At 37.9% G+C, this 22,506-nt stretch overlaps 2 protein-coding genes across 3 annotated transcripts in view; one reads left to right on the plus strand and one right to left on the minus strand.

Annotated features, from left to right (window-relative positions):
- The window catches only part of LCLAT1 (lysocardiolipin acyltransferase 1), a 181,612-nt gene extending 174,503 nt beyond the window's left edge, over nt 1-7,109 (minus strand). For both annotated transcript variants that reach the window (XM_017501946.2, XM_017501947.2), the window contains exon 1: nt 6,657-7,109. The gene's annotated coding sequence lies outside the window, so the exon portion shown is untranslated. The remainder of the gene's footprint in view (nt 1-6,656) is intronic.
- A 10,553-nt stretch (nt 7,110-17,662) lies between these two features.
- The window catches only part of GBP3 (guanylate binding protein 3), a 12,913-nt gene continuing 8,069 nt past the window's right edge, over nt 17,663-22,506 (plus strand). The window contains exons 1-2 of the mRNA XM_017501949.2: nt 17,663-18,274; nt 20,167-20,378. Coding sequence (XP_017357438.1) covers nt 20,189-20,378 — 190 coding nt within the window. The 5' untranslated portion in view covers nt 17,663-18,274; nt 20,167-20,188. The remainder of the gene's footprint in view (nt 18,275-20,166; nt 20,379-22,506) is intronic.

Below are 22,506 nucleotides of genomic sequence, written 5' to 3' on the forward strand. Positions count from 1 at the left end.
CCTCCGCCTCCTGGGTTCAAGCGATTCTTCCGCCTCAGCCTCCTGAGTAGCTGGGACCAGAGGCACATGCCACCACGCCTGGCTAAGTTTTGTATTTTTAGTAGAGACGGAGTTTCACCATGTTGGCCAGGATGGTCTCGATCTCTTGACCTCATGATCCACCCACTTCGGCCTCCCAAAGTGCTAGGATTACAGGTGTGAGTCACTACACCCCGCCAAAATAGCAGTTTCTTAAAGAGTTAAATAAAGCTTGAAAAACATTATGCTAAGTGAAAAAGACACAAAAGGTCACGTATTGCCTAATTTCCTTTATCTGAAATATTCGGAATAGGTAAATCCATAGAAACTGAAAGCAGACTGGCGGCTGCCATAGGCTGTGGAGAAGTGAGCAACTGCTAATGGTATATGGTTTCCTTTTGGGTGATAAAAATGTTTTGAAACTAGACAGAGGTGGTGGTGGCACAACCCATGAATATATTAAACGCCACTGCTTTGTTCACTTTAAAATGCTTAATTTCTTGTAAATTTCACCTCAATAAAAAAAATAGATTATATATAAAATGGCTATTTTTTTTTCCAACTATCCACAGTGGAGGTCATTTACAAAACTGTATTGTTAAGCCATAATGGATATTTCAATTAATCCTTCAGGGCAAGCTTCTGATTACAACACATTAAAACTAAGAATTAATAATTCAAAACTAATAACCCTAATGATTTGAAATTTTTAAGGCTTCTAAACAATTATTGAATTAATGAAAAAATTAAAGATACATGAGACTTGTAGTTCCCATATGCTAACGTGCATCCAGATTCCCAGGGAATGGTGGGGAGCTTGTTAAAAATGCAAAAGCTCAGGCCCTACATCCTATTAACTTTACTATTGAGGTTAACTTTTCATTTTTGTTTTAACATCATTTTGGTAGAGTGTCTAGCCTGTTATTCAACACTGAGAACCAATAAATAATGGTGATTAGTAAAGAGTAGACAAGAATTAACTGTCATTCACAATAATTACCATAGTAAACAGAATGAATCTTTCTTTGTTTAATAAAAGGGAGACAGTCCTTCTGTCTTTAGGGTATACAGTAATTGCCTATGGCTGCTGTAACAAATTAGTTGACGGCTTGAAACAGAAAGTTGTTCTCTTACAGTCCTAGAGGCTAAAAGTCTGTAAGCAGCATCATTAGAACAAAAGCAAGGTCATACTCCCTCCAAAGGCTCCAGGGGAGAATCTATTCCTTGCTTATTCCAGCCGTTGATGGCTGTGGAAATGCCTTGACTCGTGGCCCTGACACTCAAATCTCTGCCTCCTGGTCACACTGCCTCCTCCTCTTCTGTGTATGTATAATCTCCCTCTGCCTCATTTTGATAAAGATACACAGGATCACTTTTAGGGGCCACTCAGATAGTCCAGGATAAGAGCCCTAGACATCAAGATCTTCAATTTAATTAAAAAAACCATTTTTTGCCATATAAGGTAACATTTCACAGGTTCCAGGATTAAGAATTGGGTATTTTAGAGAACCATTTTCAGACTACCACACCCAAGAGGATCTCTTTAAACACCTAACAGGCCTGGCCAGGTGTGGTGGTGCTCATGCCTGTAATCCCAGCTCTCTGGGAGACCAAAGTGGGCAGACTGCTTGAGCTCAGGAGTTCGAAACCAGTCAGGGAAACATGGCAAAACCCCATCTCTATGTAAAAAATAAAACAAAAAGTAAATAAAAATTTTAAGAAAACAAGACAAAAACAAAATCTAATAGGCCAAGCCTTTTGATCAGGAATTAGATACTATCTTAGTCTACAGATTTACAATGCCAAGGTCATAGACCTTTTGACCCTAGACACTGCAAACACACATCACTGAAATTAACTCAGGAATTTCAGCAGATGCACTGAAAACTATCACAGTGTATATCCATTTGTCTCAAGAATACAAGGGAGGTTTTGTCTGTTTTACTGTATGAGTTAAGATCTGCTCAAATTTTGTAGTCTTAAACTACCTATCTGTATATATCTGACAGGCAAATAAAAACAAAGCATTCTTTTTCTTCTGTATTGGTAAGAAGGGGTCTTTTTGTTGGCAAGATTTTCTTATTTCTCCAACATACTTTACAGAGTTGGTTAATAATAAACTAAGTTTTTAAATAAATTTGAAACAAATTTCTTTCCAAAGGCAGCAAAATTTATTTTTATCCTCTAAATTTTTCCAGACACACAATTTCAAGACTCACTAGCCCTTCGATCTCCTTCAGAATCAAGCAGTTTCATTCCATAAAATCAAAATAAATTCCAGATGAATTAAAGAGTTACAGGTAAAATACGAAAGCACTAAAGAATTATAACAGGAAAATGGGCCAAGAATCAAGAGTCACATACAAAAAGGAACACTAAAAAAAAAAAAAGCAAAGAACTCAGACTAAGGTAACATGATACCATGTTTCCAATTACTTTTTCGTATTTGACAATGATAATATACAGCTAAGTGAGGGTATAGGAAAATAAGGCCTCAAACACAATTGCTAAGAGAATAAACTGATAGAGCCCTTTTAAAAGGCAAATTCACAATGGCTGGCAAATTATAAAATGCATATACATTTTTACCCAATAATATCATTCCAATCTTCTTCAAAAGTAGTCATAAAAATAAGAAAATATAAGTATAAAAATGCTCATGGAGGCACCATTTGTATGTGAAAATTAGAAATAGTGTGAACGTCCATCAACAGAAAAATGGTTAAATTATGGCATAGCCATATAACTGGAATATTATGCAACCAGTTTTTAAAAAGTGAAGCACAGTTATTTCTCAGTATCCACAGAAGAATCTGTTCTAGGACCTCTTGAGGACAACAAAAATCAACAAATGCACAAGTTCCTTATATAAAATGACATCACATTTGTATATAGCCTGCTCACATCCTCCAACATACTTTATCTCTAATACTCATAATATCTAATACAATGTAACTGCTATACAAACAGTTATACTATATTGTTTAGAGAACAATGACAAGAAAAAAGTCTACACATGTTCAGTACAGAGGCAATTCTTTTTTGAATATTTTTGATCCATAGTTTGTTCAATCTATGAATGCAAAACCTGTCGATACACAGGGCTGACTATACATTAACATAAGTAATCATTCAGAAAGGTAGACATGACACGTGAAGAAAGCAGCTTACAAAATAATGACTCTTTTTACTGAAAGGAGAAAACAAAAACAGAAAACTCTATGTATGATAATACATTTATATATTAATAGAAATCATTGTTTTCAAAAAATCTTACAACATGGGAAAATCCTAATAATATAAAGTAAAAAAAGTAGGCTACAAAGTTGCATAGGTAATGACACAAACAAAAGTAGCACAATAAAAATAAACACGGTTATCAACTATCTCTGAGACTCTAATTCTGATCTGTTCTTTACATATTTTTATTTTCCAAAATGTATAAATATTTCTTATATAGCATTCAAGTTGATTTTATTCAGAGACAGGATCTTGCTATGTTGCTCAAACTGGTGCTGAACTCCTGAGCAACTAAAGCAATCCTCCTGCCTCAGCCTCCCAAGTAGTTGGCACTATGGTCAGGGGAGATTCTAACCCTAAAAAAAAAAACTCAAGAGATTGGGTATAATGAAGTGAGTTCATGTACAAAGAAGACTTTTTAAAACTATACATTTACCAAAACTTATCTATGCTGAAGAATGTTCCCTCATTCAGACTGGTTACTTTGAATATGTTTCTTCTCATGTTCTACTACTAAAAATAATTTTGAACTTATATAGTTTAAAATTTCCTTTGATCAGCTCAGGTAACACAAAAAAAGATCTTTCTTAAAATCAGTATTAACTAACATAATCACATAACTTTATCACCTAGGCTATCCCTGAAATAGATTTTGGCTCATTCTAAAAAACTCTAGCTTCAAAGGACAAAAATTTAGCACAAGTCTGTCAATTAAAACAATATGCTGCAACTTCCAGCTTGTCTGGGGACAAGGAAGAGACTCTGGTTTCAGAAATTTCCCCCAGATAAACTTAAGCATTCACTGTCATCCATACTGCGTTTCCATAGATGCCCAAGAATTCCCTCCATTCTTGTTCACTCACGGTCTTCCTGAGCATAAGGGTCCTCTCCCCAGTCACAATTCTCAAAATCTTACCATCTCTTCAACAATAGGCTCAAGATACACCTGCTTAGTCAAACTGTGCCTCTTTTGAACTCCAGTAGCATCTTATCATCTGTACTACTGACTTGGTCAGCATGTTATTTTTACATGGACATTCTTTTCATATACTCTAACTTTCCTATTACGATTTACAAGTAACGAGAAGACATAGTTTCATTTCCAGAGCAACTCACTGTAGATACAGACTGAGTGGCCCCTCCAAGAAACACAATAGGTGTTTCTTCTGTTGTATACAAAGACTGGGACAGCATTAATTAGAGCCTGGTGGATTCCAGTGGGCCTTGAATGGCTGCCTGCAAATAATGGTTTTTTTCCTGCAGTAATGGAGACACCAACTGAAAGTTCTGAGTTCAAAAATGACATGATAAAAGTTTAATTTAGAAAATGTGGTCCACAGCAGCCAGATCATAGAAAGGTAATAATTTCTACAGCAAGGAAGATAGCTGGCCCAACTAAAGGGTTAAGTACAGGGCTTTAAAGTCAGAAAGCACTGACTTCTCCTATTACACTGGGCAAGTTATGGCTTCCGTTTCCTTACCAGTAAAATGAAGATGATAAAACCAGACCTGAGACAGGCCTGGTAGCACACAACTGTAGTCTTAGCCACTCAGGAGGCTGAGGCAGGAGGATTACTTGAGCCAAGGAGTCAAGACAAGTGGGAGCAACACAGTGAGACCCCATTTCAAAAACAAACAAAAGCCCCACCAAAAACTAGAAACAAGTTGAAAAACCCCTAAGTCTTGCACACTGTGGTGGGCATTACATGAAATAATACACGCAGCACACATACCACAATGCCTGTCGAAGGGTAAGCACACTGCACTCTGGGACCAATTCTCTGACACCAACTAGGTCTCCTACAATTCAACTCAATTCCAACACTACCTGGAGTTAATATTAGATTCCACAAGTTAAGGAGCAAGATTTCCAACAAGACTGCCCTCACTTCAGACATCCCCAGACTATCCACACTAATGTCAAACTTGGCTACAAATTCAGATTCCCAAAACCTCCCTTCAGTTTCAACAATTCTCTAGAACAATTCACAGAAATCACTGAAAGCACTCTACTTAAACAATCACACTTTCATTTTAAAGGATACAACTCAGGAACAGCCCAATGGAAGAGGTGCACAGGGCAAGGGCAAAGTCTAGGGAAGAGAGCAGAGGGATGCAAAGCTTCCATGCTGTCTCCTGAAGAAATCCACCTTATGATAGACTATATGGTTTGGGGAAAAAAAAATAGAAATCCAGATGTCATCCTCCTAGCTAACCAGTGTGTTCACTGCTGTTGTAGGGTTTTTATATGGGGCTTCATAGGGTTTTTATATGGGGCTTCATGATCTAGGCAGGAGTGATTAAATCACTGGCCAGATAACTAGGCTTTGCTGTCCAGTCCCTCTCCTCTCCCCAGAGACCAGGAGATGGGGCTAAAAGTTCCAGGGTCTCTCTGATGTGGACAGCTCCTTTCCTGAATTATGGAAGGGCCCACCTAGAGCCAGCTTATTAGGGTAAACTCAGGTGTGATCAAAAGAGATTCTTGTTATGCATAACAAAAGATACACCTATAAGGAAATTCCAAGAGTTTTTGAAGCTCATTGTCAGGAACCAAAGACAAAGACAGACACAATAGATTCTTCATTATATCATAGACACTATCAGAAACCAACTAGCAGACTACTGAAGTAGTGCAAGCATAAAGATAAGGAGAAAAAAACATCAAAAGCATTACAAAAGCAGCAGCAATAGAGAAAGGCTGAGGGCGAGGGTGTTGAAACTATCTACAAAGGTTCAAGTCTGGACAATTAAATAGACAGAGACAGCTTGGACAATTAAATAGACAGAGACAGACATATGCTGGCAGGAAGCTGAATATTGGATTGAGAATGAATTTAGTTTTAATCACACTGAGGTGACAGCCAGGGATTGCAGATGAACACTGGGGAGACAGAGATCATGAGCCTAGAGATGAGAGAGGACATGGCCAGAATCAGTTGTCAGTTATCCATATAGATGAACCCCCCGGACCCCCTCAAACCCTCACTGTTTCAAAAGGAGGATACTAGCTAAGCTGCTATGTTGCAAACAAAAGCAAGTTACTGTACTCAGCAGAGTGTGTAAGGGATGACCTCTAAAAAATTATCAACTCTAAACAAAATGGTACCTAATCTTTAAAATAAAAGATTCGAAAAGAATCCCACAACCAAGTGCCAAACAGAAATGCTGGTTTTGTTCTTTCACAGAAATGTATTATTTTATTTTCTAAAAAAGGACATTTATCTCCCTCCAACAGAAATATGTGTTTATTTTTCAATGAAAAGGTTATAGAACAAGCATAGAATATGTCAAAAATACAATATAAACAGGAACAACTATGAATCAATTCAAAAAGCTTTGTGTTCAGACACATGAAACAAGATAAAAACCTCAAGCACCTAATCATTACAAAGACTTACCCAAAGCATTTAGAGTCCTGCTTTTTACAGTACGTTCAATAGCTAGAAACTGCTTCGTTAACTGACCATGGGTTCAAAAGCATCACAATTTACTTTCCCCTGGAATGCACAGATCACATCATCCATTTGTTGCCAGCTTCCCAGAAGAGAATACCCACTCTGTTTTTCAGGCTGTGAGCATGACAAATGGGAGAAAAAAGAGAAAGAAGAGTTTGGGAACAGTGCACTGGGCTAATCAGATGGTTCATGAAGTAAACAGGTTATTATGGGCCCAGGGACCTGAAACACCTGAGTACTGACTGGACTAATGCATAGGCAACTCAGGAAGCCGAGTTTGCTTAACAGATAAAAAAAACTGGCTTCTTCCACAAAAGAGGAAAAGAAATCCATTGTACTTCCAACAAATATCCTCTACATGTAAAAGGACAAGAATAATTTGTATTATTATTATTCACAACTTATTATTTACAAAGGTTGTAAAACAAACCAAAAACAGTGAAAGTTACAAACCCCAGAGTAGTAAATAACCAAGAAAATTGCTCTAGCCAGCACCTGGGTTCCACTGAAGACACTCAGCAATCTTTTCGGTAGGTTTCAGAATTTAACAAATTTTCCTTACACAGATCTGAACAGCTACACTTTTTTTTTCTTCTTTTTAGATAAGGATTCACAGCTCCAAGATCTCTGACAACCACTAGAGAAAACTGGAGTCAGTCCCCTCCATAAAACTAATCTTTCAGCTGGGCACAGTGGCTCACGCTTATAATCCCAGCACTTAGGGAGGCCAAGGCGGGCGTATCACCTGAGGTGGGGAGTTCAAGACCAGCCTGACCAACATGAAAAAACCTCAACTTTACTAACAATACAAAATTAGCCAGGAATGGCAGCACATGCCTGTAATCTCAGTTACTCAGGAAGGCTGAGTCAGAAGAATCACTTGAACCCAGGGGGAGGAGGTTGCAATGAGCCAAGATGGCGACACTGCACTCCAGCCTGGGCAACAAGAGCAAAACTCCGTCTCAAAAAAAAAAAAAAAAAAAAATCAGGCTCTAGTTCTGCTAGAACAGAAAAGAAGTAGATCTTAGAAACAAGTTTATTATGAGGCCAAGAACAGTGGCTCACATCTGCAATCCCAACACTTTGGGAGGCCAAGGCAGGAGAATCACTTAAGTATCAAAGTTCCATTTGTCTATTTTTGCTTTTGTTGGGTGCACTGTTGAAGTCTTACCCATAGAGTATTTGTCTAAACCAATGTCCTGAAGTGTTCCCCCATGTTTTTCTCTAGTATTAATAGTTTTATAGTTGCCTGGCACCATTTATGAAGAGGATTTCCTTTCTTCAATGTATGTTTTTGGTCTCCTTGTCAAAAATAATTTGGTTATAGTATTTGGATTTATTTCTGATTTCTCGGTTCCACTCTACTGTTCTATGTGCCTGTTTTTATTGTCAGGTCATTTTTTAGAAAACTAAAATTTAATCCATTTCACATAAGTGACATCAGGGTAAATTCCTCATGGGTAAAAGTTTTAAATGTTCCAATTTGTACATATTTTGGTGTTCAGTGCTGTTCTTTTCCTTTCTCTAATCCTCTCATTTTATAATTTGGGTGCAAGTCACTCTTACCCACTGGAGTTAAGTTCTACTGAGGGCAGTGGCTGTGTCTACTAGCATCCAGCCCAGTGCTGTGCACACAGAACATTGCTCTCTTTACACATACATGCATATGGTTGTTTTCCTAACTTGCAGGTCATGCCTCCATTCTGTATGAGACTAAGTAACCCAAGCTGCATCAATGCAGCTCTGCTGCTGTGTACTCTAGAGCATGTTGCTAGAGTTCTTTATGTAAAAAGCAGCTTATCATAAAAACATACCACACCTGAAATTCAGCATCTGTCCATGGGACGCTAATATGTGGGACAATCTTTGAAACACTAAGCATACATAAATATATTATTGTATTTTATGATAATACTAAATTATAAATTAATTTGATCTGTGACCATCTATTAAAAGGTTATAAGGATTCCATAGACTGCAAAGCAAGTAAACTGGAAAGTGAGGAAATGTTACTTCCTCTTACCCACCATTTAAAAGAAAAAGCCCCTAGAAAATTTTTCAAGCAGTCTCATGTAAAAACAAAGTGCACAAAAACTGTACCCTACTCATTGTCATAAACAGGAAAGAGCAGTTTTCTTCACATCTAGGCTATTTCCCAAAAATGAAGAGCTTGTTTCCACTTTCAATCTGACGTGTGTTCAAAATAAAAATAGTTTCAAGTTATTCTAACTTGATATCAGAAATCTTTCACTCACAACAAAAAGTAGAAGAGGGCCTGAGACTTTTCATTTATGAATACTAATCAGACTTACAGTTAGAAAGAGTAAAGGGAAAGACCTATAGCACCAGAATGTTTCAGTCCACGTTGGCAGAATATAGAACCTCCTACGAACTTAATTTGATCCTAACACACCGATTCATCATTTGAAGAAACCTCAAATCAATCAACTGTCAGAGCCTTGTATCCTAATAAACTGGTATTAGAAAGCCATTAAACAGCCGGGCATGGTGGCTTATGCCTGTAATCCCCATCACTTTGGGAGGCCGAGGCAGGCAGATCACGAGGTCAGGAGTTCAAGACCAGCCTGGCCAATGTGGTAAAAAACAGTCTGTACTAACAATACAAAAATTATCCAGGCATGGTGGCATATGCCTGTAATCCCAGCTACTTGGGAGGTGAGGCAGGAGAATCGCTGGAACCTGGGAGGTGGAGGGTGCAGTGAACCAGGATCGCGCCACTGCACTCCAGCCTGGGCGACAGAGCTAGACTCTGTCTCAAAAAAAAAAAGCCACTCAACATATTTAAACTGTATTTCCTGGTCTTTAAAATGAAAATAATACTACCTACATCATAAGTATGTACTGAAAAATGGAGTTAACTGATAACACCTGTAAAGACTGTAGCACAATGTCTATCATACAGTAGACACCAAATCCATTTGACTTCTTGTTGTAACACTAACTCAGGCTTCATCAGCTCAAGGAAGCCTACATACTATGAGATAAAATGTGGTGAAAATAACTATCTAAATATATATTCTTTTTCAGTTGAAATGTTAAAACTGCTTATTTAGAAAAGATGTCATTTTATACCTGTTAGTGGAGTTAAGATTAAAAATCCGGATTCCACCTAATTGGAAGGAGGTGAAAAGCATGATAAACACTTGAAGGAGTGGGAGGAACTGCAAATACTTCCAGAGGAAAATTCTCTAACGTATCTCAAAAATCTTGAAAATGAGCATAACACTTAACCAACATGTTCACTTCCACAGTTTTGACTTATTCAATTAACAAATACTTATTAAAGGCTCATTATTTGTCAGGCACTGATTTAAGGTGCTAGAGAAGACTGAGCAGTTAGACAAATATATCTGCTTTCAAGGGATATAACATTGTAGCAAGTAATAAGGAAAACTGTAAACCATATAGAACATCAAATAACCACAACTTTCATGCAGAAAAGTGAAGCAGAGATAAGGGAGTGACAGAGCTGGCAATTTAGAATATAGCAGTTTGACATGGGGGGATCAGAAATAGCATCGATTAGGTGGCAATTCAGGAAAGACCTCAAGTAGTAAGGGGAGGTCGCCTGGATATCTGGAGAAGCAGCATAAGTAACAAAAGGAACAGCAGGTATATAGGCCTAAGACATGAACATGCCCAGCATGTTTGAGAGGCCCGGCGGGACAGGTTACAGAGTGAGTATACCAATCCCATAAACCCTGCACTCTCTTATGCAGTTTTATGTTACCCAGTGTAACATACTATGAGACTGAGATGAGTCCAGGCCTCTTTTGAGCTGCCCAGCACTGCCACAACTGGGATGAGAAGAGAGTGTGAAAGGATGGGTCGGTGCATCAGATGCAGCCAATATAGTTCACCCCTTTACCACTCTGATCACTGTGCCCTACATTAAACTCAGTCCATTGTCAATTCTTCATGTTAGTGAGCAGCTGCAATTCTATAAAGGACTTAACACATAGGAGTTAACAGCCCCAGATTTCACTTCTGCGACTTGTCTCAAGGTCATAATTGATATTTGTCATCTCCCTCCTCTACCATCCATTCCAGATTTTCCTCTCCTGGTCACTGCCACATGCAGTCATCCCATTCAGAGTATTTTTTTTTTTAAGTTGAGCTGTGTGGTTAAAGCATTCCTTCTATAAGATTAACACAAAAAGGAAACATAACTTGAAAGAAACTGAATTATCCAACAACTTCAAGAAACTCAGCTTATTCTCCGGGGAAAAATTGAATGATTTCCATAATAGAAGGTACAATCTGAAATTAAAAAAAGAAAAATGAGAGAGCTAAATGGGATGAGTACCACACAACAGAGTCCACTTAATAAATGACTTATAAAAAGTGCATGCAATCCTTTGTCTTTACTTTTCGTGATAGCTGTATTGTCATATGACATAGTTATACTACTGTCCACAAATACTGGTCAATAGAATGTTGCAAACATCCAGAATATATATATTCCACTTTCTCATGGAAAGATTATTTTCAGATGGCAAAAAAATGAAAACATTTATGAAATTTCAGGGTTTTCTATAATACCTTCAACTCATAATAATTGTAAATTGATTAGTATTGGACTGTGCTCATGAAAAACTTAACAATACTAATCAGTATTTGAGAGTCTAGTTTTTTTCCTGAATATTTTTATATTTTTTGTTTTGATTCATTCATCTTACTCTATTTTGGATACAGATGACACATTGGTCTTTTCTTGATTTTGACATTTTTTCCAAGTAGTCACGTAAAAGTGAATCAAATTTAGCAAATAATTTCATGATTCTTATGAAATATCTATTATTCCAGGAATCTCTTTCAATCATGACCTCAGGCAGGGCAAGCCTCAATTAAAATACAATAATTGCCACTATTTATTCAAAATGATAACAAATGTTCTTCATGACTTTGGTGAGTGCTTTTATTTTATTTACATTGACTTAAAAAGAAACTCAAGACTTCATATGCTCCGTGGAGTCTTCAGCATATTTTAAGAGTTCCTTCTATATTCATTCAGTTGGAAAAGGATGGCTTGTAAATAAATCTGTCCTTGTAAGCATTATTTCCTAACTAAACACCATATGCAGACTTTCAGTTCTGGGATATACTAATCAAGATCTCATAATGGTGTGAACATTTTAAAATTTGTGAATAATGTTTATTACCTCAGGGACAATGCACAAGTAAGTAGTCCCAACACAGAGTGCTCCAATTCCTCACCTTAAAGAGCTTCAAGAATGACATCAAAGGGTTCCACCAGTCCTGAATCAACCTTCTATCATTTCCCAATAAAGTAGATAGGCAGAGAAAATCAGATATTAACCATCAATATTTGCTTCTTAAAGACACATATCCATGTTACTCTTGCAAGGACAGGTCTAAAGAGGCTGTTACATAAGTTTTCCCTCCCAGAAGGAGATACAGAATTCCAGCTGTTAACTATGCAGCCATAAAAAGGAACGAGACCATGTCCTCTGCAGGGTCATGGATGGAGCTGGAACTTGGAAGCCATTATCTTCAGCAAACTAACACAGAAACAAAAAACAAACACCACATGTCCTCACATATAAGTGGGAGCTGAATAATGAGAACACATGGACACATGGTGGGGAACAACACACACTGAGGCCTGTTGGGGGTGGGGTTTGGGGGAGGGAGAGCATCAGGAGGAGTAGCTAAGTTATGCTGGGTTTAATATCTAGGTGATGGGATGATCTGTGCAGCAAACCACCGTGGCACACATTTACTTACATAACAAAACTGCACATCCTACACATGTATCCCTGAACATATTTCAATTAAGAGTTGAAATATTTTTTAAAAATGAAATAAAAAACTAGAAAAAAGTTATATAGCCTAAGAAGGGCCTTACACAAATATACTGTGGCACTGTAGAATAATTTCTTTTTTAAGAAACACACACTGAATTATTTAAGAATAAAGAGCCATTATATCTGTCACTAACTCTTGAATAGTTCAGATGAAAGAAAATAAATTTAAAATGATAACATTTGGGGAAATATTGTACAAAAACTCTTTGAACTATTTTGCCACTTTTCTGTAAGTCTAAAATTATATCAAAATAAAACTTCATAGGACATTATAAGGCTGAGAAAGTTCCCCTCTGTTCTCAGTGTGTTGACTATGTTTATCAGGAAGGGGTATCAAATTTTATCAAATGCCTTTCCTGTGTCTATTATGATGATTATATGGTTTTTGTCCTTCATTCTGTGGACATGGTGTTTCACATTAATTGATTTTCACATTAAACCATACTTTCTTTTGCAGAAAAAATCCCACTTCATATGAGCATAAGTTTTGGTATATGTTTCTGGGATTTGGTTTGCTAGTACTTTGTTGAAGATTTTTGCATTCTTTTTCAAAACACATATTGGTCTACACTTTAATTGTGATGTCTTTGGGTTTGGCAGCATTTTAATACCATTTCAAACTGAATGGGAAATTGTACTCGTCTATTTTTGGTCAAGTTTGCAAGGAACTTGTATAAATTCTTCTCTAACTGTTTAGAAGAAGTAGCCAGTGAAGTCATTTGGGGATGTGCCTTTCTTGTGGTAGTTTTATGATTAATAATTGTTATGGTTTGGCTCTGTGTCACCCCCCCACCAAATCTCACCTTAAATTGTAATAATTCCCATGTGTCAAGGGCAGGACCAGGTGGAGATAATTGAATCACAGGGCAGTTTCCTCAATACTGTTCTCATGATAGTGAGTTCTTTTGAGATCTGATGGCTTTATAAAGGGCTTCCCCATTCACTCTGCTCTCATTCTCTCTCCTGCCACCCTGTGAAGAGGTACCTTATGCCATGATTGTAAGTTTCCTGAGGCCTCCTCAGCCACGTGGAACTCTGAGTCAATTAAACCTCTTTTCTTTATAAACTACCCAGTTTCAGGTATTTTTTCATAGCAGCATGATAACAAATACATAATTCAATCTCTTGTTACTTTTACTCAGATGATCTATTTCTTTATGAGGTAGTTTTGGTAGTTTGTGTCTTTCTAGCAATTTGCCTATTTTGTATAATTTAATTTGTGGGCATACTGTTGTGCATAGTATTACCTTATAATCCTTTTTATTTCTGTAAAGTCAGTAGTGATGCCTCCTGTTTCATTCTTGATTTTAGTTATTTGAGTCTTCTGTTGTTTTTCTTGATTGTTTCGTTTTGTTTTGGCCAGTCTAACTAAAAGCTTTGTCAACTTTGTTGATCATTTCTAAAAACAGCTTTTGGTTTTATTGACTTTTTCCACTTTTCTCTTCTATTCTCTATTTCATTGGTTTCTACTCTGTTACTTTCCAAAACTTTTCATTTTCTTCTTTCTGCTTGCTTCAGCTTTAGCTGTTCTTTTACCAGTGTCTCAAGGTAAAGGACTAGGTTATTGATTTGAGACCCATTATTTTCTTATTAACTGTTCTAGACATTATCATATACATAATTTACCAAAGGATGCCTGAAATTTATGCTAAATTAACTTCTGTGAGATGCTGAATTATTACTCTAATAGTTGCATAACTACTGGCTCTTCCCTCTTTTGGTGCTATTATTATTATATATGTTAAATCTAAATATGTTACAAACTCAATAATACAGTGTTATTATTATCAACTTATATTATTTTATGCCTTTTAAGGAAGCAGGAGGAAAAGGTATAAATTTGTAGAGCTTTTCATTTTTACTTTCTTAGTTATAAGTTCTCTTTATTTCTAGAGGTTCAAGTTAACATCTACTATTGTTCTTTATTCCAATATAACTTTGCTCCCAACTTTTCTCTTTGTGTCATTCTTATTAAGTACAATTACATTTCCATATGCTATTGGCCTTGAAATACAATTAAAAACGTACTCTTTTAAACAATAAAATACTTATTGTTTTTAAAATAAGTTACAAGGAGAAGGGAAAGATATACAATTATGCTGTCTTTTATAATTACATAATTCCCTTACTGTTTGTCCAGGTGGATTTGTATTACCATTAGAAAAGGTCACTTGTTTTCTCCTTGAAAGTCTTCTTTTAGTATTACTCATAGAGTAGATCAGCTAGCAGTAACTTTTCTTCAAGTTTCTACACTTGAATTTCTCCACGTTGTTTCAAACAAAGTGGGTATCTTGGGGAATAGCTTCCAAGCACTATGGTTTTATGGACTGCTTCTCTTCCTGGGCAAAACCTCTGAGCCATGGCTCCTTCCACTGGACAGGGAGCCTTTGGTCTTCTTTGCTTGTCTCTCCCAGCATGGAAACTCCACCCTACAAGTGAACCACAGTGAAGGGATAAGGAGGTATTCTCAGGCTGACAAGCCTGGGCTAGACCTTTCACTCTATGAGTGGGGCTAGAGGGAGGTTGAGAGCCCTTAACTTCTGGTCACACTAACCAGGAATTTAATTTCTACAACTTGGTGTTGGAGGGAATCAGTAGTGCTCATGGACTGCCCCTCCTGATATTTTATCCCTGCCTGGTAGATGAAAGAAGAGGGAACACAGGCTTCTTGGCCATACCCACCTGCAGTGGAACATTTGACAACCTAAACTGAAGATAAGGAAGAAGCAGGTTGTGGAACAAATACCATGGATTCTTGCTATTGTTACCATAGTTGTAGGGGTCTTCTTGAATAGATGTTCTGTTGTTTGATACATGTTTTTAGGACAATTTGCAGAGATTTAAAATGGTTAAAACAATTATGACAAAAGTAACAATGACATACTCTGAAAAAAATAAGTTAAAAGACTTTGACAGGGTGGGGTGGCTTACACCTGTAATCCCAGCACTTTGGGAGGCTGAGTTAGGTGGATCATTTGAGATCAATAACCAGCCTCGCCAACATGGTGAAACCCCATCTCTACTAAAAAATACAAAAACTAGCTGGGTGTGGTAGGGTGTGCCTGTCATCCCAGTTACCTGACAGGCTGAGGCAGGAGAATTGCTCAAACCCAAGAGGTGGAGGCTTCAGTGAGCCAAGATGGTGCTGAGTGAGACCTCGTCTCAAAAAAATAAATAAATAAATAAGACTTTAAAGTAGTTTTAATAATGATGAAGCCAAAGTGTTCAGGAAGAGTAGGTAGAGTGTGAATGAAATTATTTTATAAAATATGAGTAAGAAAGAACAACATATCTGCATTTCATATATACCTAATATATAATTTTAATGTGTGTAAATAAATTAACAAATAAATGCTCACAAGGGCTATAATTTGTTTTTACTGTAAAACAGAACCAATACCACCTATTCTGTATGTAAGTAGTCATGAATGAAATAGACGCATAACATTTGAAGCTCTAAGACAATAATTCATGAAAAATCAAGTTATAGTATACTAAATTTAAAAAGAGAGACATCTACAAATTAAATATTTTTACAATTATTTTACAATTATTCAATCACCAAACAAGCAGCATAGTAAGGTAGTTCAAGAAGAGGGTTTGGGAACTCCCCAGGTTCAGATTAGTTATAGTGCTATGAGTTTAGACAACTGATAAAGTCTTCCTGTGCCTTCGTTTCTATAAAATCATAGGGAAATATTTGTTATGAGATTTAAGTAGTTAATTCATGTAAATCACTCAGCACTGAGCCTGGAACATGAGTACAATGCATGGAGCCCCCTCCGGACTGTGTGCTGGCCATTAAGAGCCAGGGGCTCGGTGTTCACGAGTGGGTAAAACAAGCCCTTTCCTCATTCGCTGCACCTCTAAAGGAATAGGCAGCTCCACTGTGAATTATCTCTTGTTATAGAAACTTATACCTAAAAGTTAATGTGATGCCTCCTCATTCTACAATTCTCAAACAGATCTCCAATCTTGAGATACATTTCATTTTTTTTCAATACCTAAGGGACAAGTTTTTAAAACAATAAATGGTCTCTAAAAATCTCTCCAATAAAAAACTTTGAAACTTCATATTTAAAAAAAAAAAGACATTGATTCAGCATCACATTCAGACTATTACATTTAGCAATCAACAGCACGGGTTCAAAAAAATTACATTAAAACCCTCTGTTGGAATGCTTTACACTTTTCACAGAACAGAAATTAAAATAACCTGTTATACAATTAGTCACAAATACAGTCCTCAAGTTTTTGCTCATACACATGAGTATTTGTCTAAAACATCTTCTTTGTAGGAGCTAGGCCCTGCCACACTGTGCTTGGCTGGGTTCACAAATCTGTTGTAACTTGTAGCTTCCCTGTCACTTCTCTGGCTCTCCTCTCCTGCTAAGCTTTGTTTCCTAATCAAAATCTTCTGTCACTGCCAAAGCTACTGCTGCTAATGGAACTTCCATAGCCACCTTGGTTTCCTAGTTTAGCAAAGTATTGGCCTTCACCACCATAGGGGCCACAGCTTCAGCCTCCAAAGTTTCCTGCCTTCATGCGTCCAAAATTTGAAGACTGACGGTTGTAATTGCCAAAATCGTTGTAACTGCCACCACCTCCAAAACTGCTTCCTTCATAACCAAATATATTATAGCCATCCCCACTGCCACCATATCCACCACCACTATGACTGCCACCAAAGTTACCACGACCACTGAAGTTTCCTCCATGGCAAGTTGTCATTCCCACCTAAACCACCTCCATGACCACCACCAAAGTTTCCAGAACCATTTCGACCTCTTTGGCTGGATGAAGCACTAGCCATCTCCTGCTTTGACAGGCCTTTGCTAACTTCACAGTTGTGGCCATTCACAGTATGGTATTTCTGAAAGACAATCTTATCCAAAGATTCATGGTCATCAAAGGTTACAAAGGCAAAGCCCCTTTTCTAGCCACTGCCTCTGTCAGTCATGATTTCAATCACTTCAGCTTTTCCATACTATTCAAAATAATCTCTTAGGTGATGGTCTTCAATGTCTTCTTTAATGCCGCCAATAAATATCTTTTTCACAGTTACATGAGCACCTAGCCTTTGAGAAACTTCTCTTGAGACAGCTCTCTGTGGTTCCACAAATCTTCCATCCACCTTGTGTGGCCTTGCATTCATGGCTCTATCCACCTCCTCCACAGTGGTATATGTGACAAACCCAAAGCCCTTGGGGTGCTTGGTGTTTGGATCTCTCATTGCCACACAGTCCGTGAGCTTTCCCCATTGCTCAAAATGGCTCCTCAGGCTTTCATCCATTGTTTCAAAGCTCAATGCTCCACTGAAGAGCTTCTCCCTGTTCAGGCTGTTAAATAGACTCTGACTTAGATATGACCACAGGGAGAAGAGAGACTTCAGTGATGCTTCTTTGGTGGCATCCACGGGCAGAAAAAAGCAAGCTGACTAACATATCTCCAAACTTCATAATTACCCCTCCTACTAGCAGAGACCAGAAATTGTATTTGTGGTTACTGAGTCATTGCCGTGAAAGAAGTACTTTCAGTTTCATCAGGCTCTGATGCCATTACAAAGGTGGTTTACCTTCTAATTATTTGATCACTGAGAAAAATCCAGAAAGCTACACAACACTGGAGGGGTGAAATAAAAGTCCAGCCATCCAGTGAAAGAAAAGAGAAGTGACAGAAACAACTTTACCTGGACTGAAGAGAAAAGAACAGGTAAAAACTCCAACTGCTTCCTCTCCAGCTCTGAAGTACCTCAGCTTAGGGACATTGAGCCTATAAGGTTGTGGCGGGGATGGGAAGGAATTTATAAAGGTCAGTTCGTTTCCTTAAAAATGACTGGGACCAAATTAGGCTCCAGTTGAGCCTGACATAAGACACAGGTCAGATGAAATTCTGGTGCTATCAGGAGCGGCGTGGCTCTAAGTGCCACAGTGATTGTGTTGAATTAGGCACCAGCAGACAGGAACTGAGAGTTTGAAATGCACTAGGATGGTCTTTCTCTTTGTTGACATTGTTTGTGTTGACTTGGGACACAATCACAATTCCATTGTCAGTGATGGAGCTTGCTGAATCCTGCTCCTACAGCAGCTGGGAAAAGGAAAGAGCTACCAATGGATTCTTTTCAAGAGAAGGAAAGAACAGTAAATGAGAAGCAGAGTAAGCAGCCCACTGACACTGTTAAAGAAAGAAACTGAAACCAAACATGAAAGAGGAAGATCCATGAAAACAGCATACTTTTTATTACACATTTGAACTTTGTTCCAGGTTATTTCTCTAGAAACAATCCAGACTAAAGAGCTTCCTCTCCCTTTTTTTTTTTAAGAGAGGGCAGTAGACTAATTTTCCTATGTAATTCCCTTGTAGTGCATCACTATTAAAGCCAGTATCTTTGCTTACCTTAACCTCTCCCATGCACTCAGACAACTTGGATCCCACCTTCTGGAAACTCCTCCCTGAATTTCTTGACAAAACACTAGCCCCATTCATCACCTTGTCTGACAGTTCACTTGCTGGCGCTTACTGGAGTGCACTCATGCGTGCTCTCTCTCTCTCTCTCTCTCTCTCTCTCACCTTTCCAGTCCCTTCTCCTTCTTCTCCTCCTCCCCACTTCTATTTCTCCTCTTCCTATTTCTCTTTCTCCTACTCTACAAAATGGAAAAAACAGAATAAAAACAGAAAACCTGAAGCTGTATTGCTGGAAATATAGTTTCTTTTAACAACTTCCCATGTAGTTTTCTTTGTGGGCCTCCTGGTCTTCTAATTCTTATTTCATGAGATTTTTTTGTTTGTTTTTTGTTTTGCTGTGTGTGTGTGTGTGTGTGTGTGTGTATGTGTGTGTGTGTGTGTGTGTGTGTGTGTGTGTTTCTTGACAACATTCAGTATTGGCAGTTTTGCATTCATACCCCCACTGAGTTAGAGGCTACCTTATCATGACACTAATGAAGCTTAAGTTTCCAGGCCCTTCTCTTGCACATGCCCCATCAAAGCCCTTGGAAAGGTCCCTAGCCATGTGTTTCACATAGTTATGTAGTTCTATAAAATTTGTAAAAGCATGTTACGTTGGTTCCACTTCCAGAATGGCACTGTGAGAAGCTTTGTGGATCCTCATTGCAGTGAAATAAGCATAACCAGTTGGAGATGGAGGAAGTAACACATTTAAAAATCCCTGGAAACTGTCCTAAGGGCGTATACCAATGAAACATTTATTCATGGGGGTCTTTATTCACCATAGGAATGCATGAATAAACATCAATATTGAATTTCTTACATATAGCCAGGATATAAAAAAAGTTATCTAAGTCCTATTTTATCTTTCATTTATTGTCTAGTATAAAATTTTTAATAAGAATCCAAGGGAAGGTTTTCCACAATGAATTAAATGAAAGTACTAGATCACAAGAGTAGTTGACTGTTGATAAGTTACTGTCATACCAATATTTACTTTGATGATAATACTTCCATAATTTTTAAAAATGATACAGATTTTTCCTCATGTCTCTCACTGACACTCACAAAACTTTTGGCCATCCTGGGGAATTTTGTGACTCTATCCCTTAAATGCAAAAGACTGGAAATTCTAATTCATTCCATCTCTTCCTTTGCAGACAAGAGAACAATACCCTGGACATGGCGTCAGAGATCCACCAGACAGGTCCAATATGCCTTATTGAGAACACTAATAGGCAACTGGTGGTGAATCCAGAAGCTCTGAAGATCCTGTCTGCCATTACACAGCCTGTGGTGGTGGTGGCGATTGTGGGCCTCTACCGCACAGGCAAATCCTACCTGATGAACAAGCTGGCTGGAAATAACAAAGGTGAGTGACACGAGCAAAGCTCTGCCAAGCCCTTCTTTCTCTTCACAAAGTCAGCATCCATTATGAGGATGTGAGGAAAGAAAGCTGGTGCTGGGAATGATAAGCTAATTTTCAATTTACAGTTGGACTCTTTATCTTCACTCTTCTAGAGGTTAGGAGTCAGCTCATGGCTGCTCTCAAGGTAGTGAGTTATCTCAATTGATTGTTCACCATCAGCTACAGTTGAACTCCATGTTCTACTCTTTCCCCTCACCCTTCTCACTACTGACTGCACTTGACTAGTCTTTTCTTTTTTTTCTTGGGACAAGGTTTTGCTCTAAGCCCCAGACTGGCGTGCAGTGGCAAGATATCAACTCACTACAGCCTTGACTTCCTGGGCTCAAGCAATCCTTTCACCTCAGCCTCCTGAGTAGGTAGGACTGCAGGTGCAGGCCAGCACACTGCCTAATTTTTGTATTTTTTGTAGAGACACGGTTTCGCCATGTTGCCCATGATGGTCTCGAACTCCTGGGCTCAAGAGACCACCTGCCTATGTTCACACAGTAACAGCAAATTTACGCTGATCTTTAAGATTGAAAAAACATTTCAGTCTGTATTGGATATTCTCTTTTATTGTTTTAATATATATATAAATATAAATTTTACCCTTGTAACCATTATTAAGTATGTAGTTCTGTGGTATTAAATTCAAATTGTTGTGCAACTATCCCCACCATCTATTTCCAGAACTTCTTAATCTTCCCTAACAGAAACTCTGTGCCAATTAAACAAAAGCCCCACCTATACCCATCTCCTACCACAATTCTACATTCCATCTCTATTAATTTGATTACTCTAGGAATGTTATACAAGTGGAGTAATTCAATATTTGTCCTTTGGTAATAGGCTTATTTTAATTCACATAATGTCTTCAAGTTTCATCAGTGTGGTAGCATGTGTCAAAATTCTTCCTTTTTAAGGCTGAGTAATTGTATGCGTATACTAATTTACCTGTTCGCCTGTCAATTGGCACTTGGCTTGCTTCCACCCCTTGGCTACTATAAATAATGCTGATAGGATCATGGGTGCCTGAATATCTGTTCAAGACCTTGCTTTCACTTCTTTTAGGTATATACCCAGAAGTGGAATTGCTGGCTCATAGAGTCATTCCATTAAATTTTTTAAGGAATTGCCATATCGTTTTCCACAGTGACTGTACCACTTTACATTCCCAACAGAAATGCACAAGGGTTCTAATTTCTCTTCATACTCACCAACATTTGTTATTTTCAATCTTTTTTTTTTTTTTTTTGGAGAGAGAGTCTTACTCTGTCGCCCAGGTTTGGCCAAGCACAGTGGTTCACATCTGTGATTCCAGCACTTTGGGAGGCTGAGGCAAGCAGATCACTTGAGCTCAAGAATTTGAGACAAAGCTGGACAATATGAGGAAAGCCCATCTCTACAAAAAATACAAAAATTAGCCGGGCCTGGTGGCAGGTGCCTGTAGTCTCAGCTACTTGGGAGGCTGAAGAGGGAGGACTGCTTGAGCCTGGGAGGTTAAGGCTATAGTGAGCAGTGATTGCAGTCCAGCCTGGCTAACAGAGTAAGACTCAGTCTCAAAAAAAAAAAAAAAAAGTTTTGTAATTTTCATTATACAAGTCATTCCCCTCCATAGTTAAGTTTATTCTTAAGTAGTTTGCCCTTTTGGTGCTAAGTGGGATTGTTTTCAAAATTTCCTTTTCAGATTGCTCATTGCTACTCTATAGAGATACAACTGATTTTTGCATGTTGATTTTGTATGCTGCAACTTTGCTGAATTTTTTTTATTAGTTCTAACAGTTCTGTGTAATATTTAAGGTTTTCTGCATAGAACATGTCATCAATGAATAGAGATTAACTTACATCTTCCTTTCCAATTTAGATGCTTTCTGTTTCCTTTTCTCACCTAATTATTCTGGATAGGACCTCTAGTACTTTGTAGAAAAGAAGTGGCAAAAGTGGGCATCTTTTGCTTGTTCCTAACATTAGAGGAAAATTTTCAGTCTTCACCATTGAGTGCGAAGTGGGCTGTGGATTTTTCATATATGTCCTTTACTTTGTTGAGGTAGTTTTGTTTTGTTTTTGTTTTTGTCTATTTCCTTTTTCTTTT

Source organism: Cebus imitator, unplaced genomic scaffold (genome assembly GCF_001604975.1).
Source record: "Cebus imitator isolate Cc_AM_T3 unplaced genomic scaffold, Cebus_imitator-1.0 Scaffold286, whole genome shotgun sequence".
Lineage (NCBI taxonomy): Eukaryota > Metazoa > Chordata > Mammalia > Primates > Cebidae > Cebus > Cebus imitator.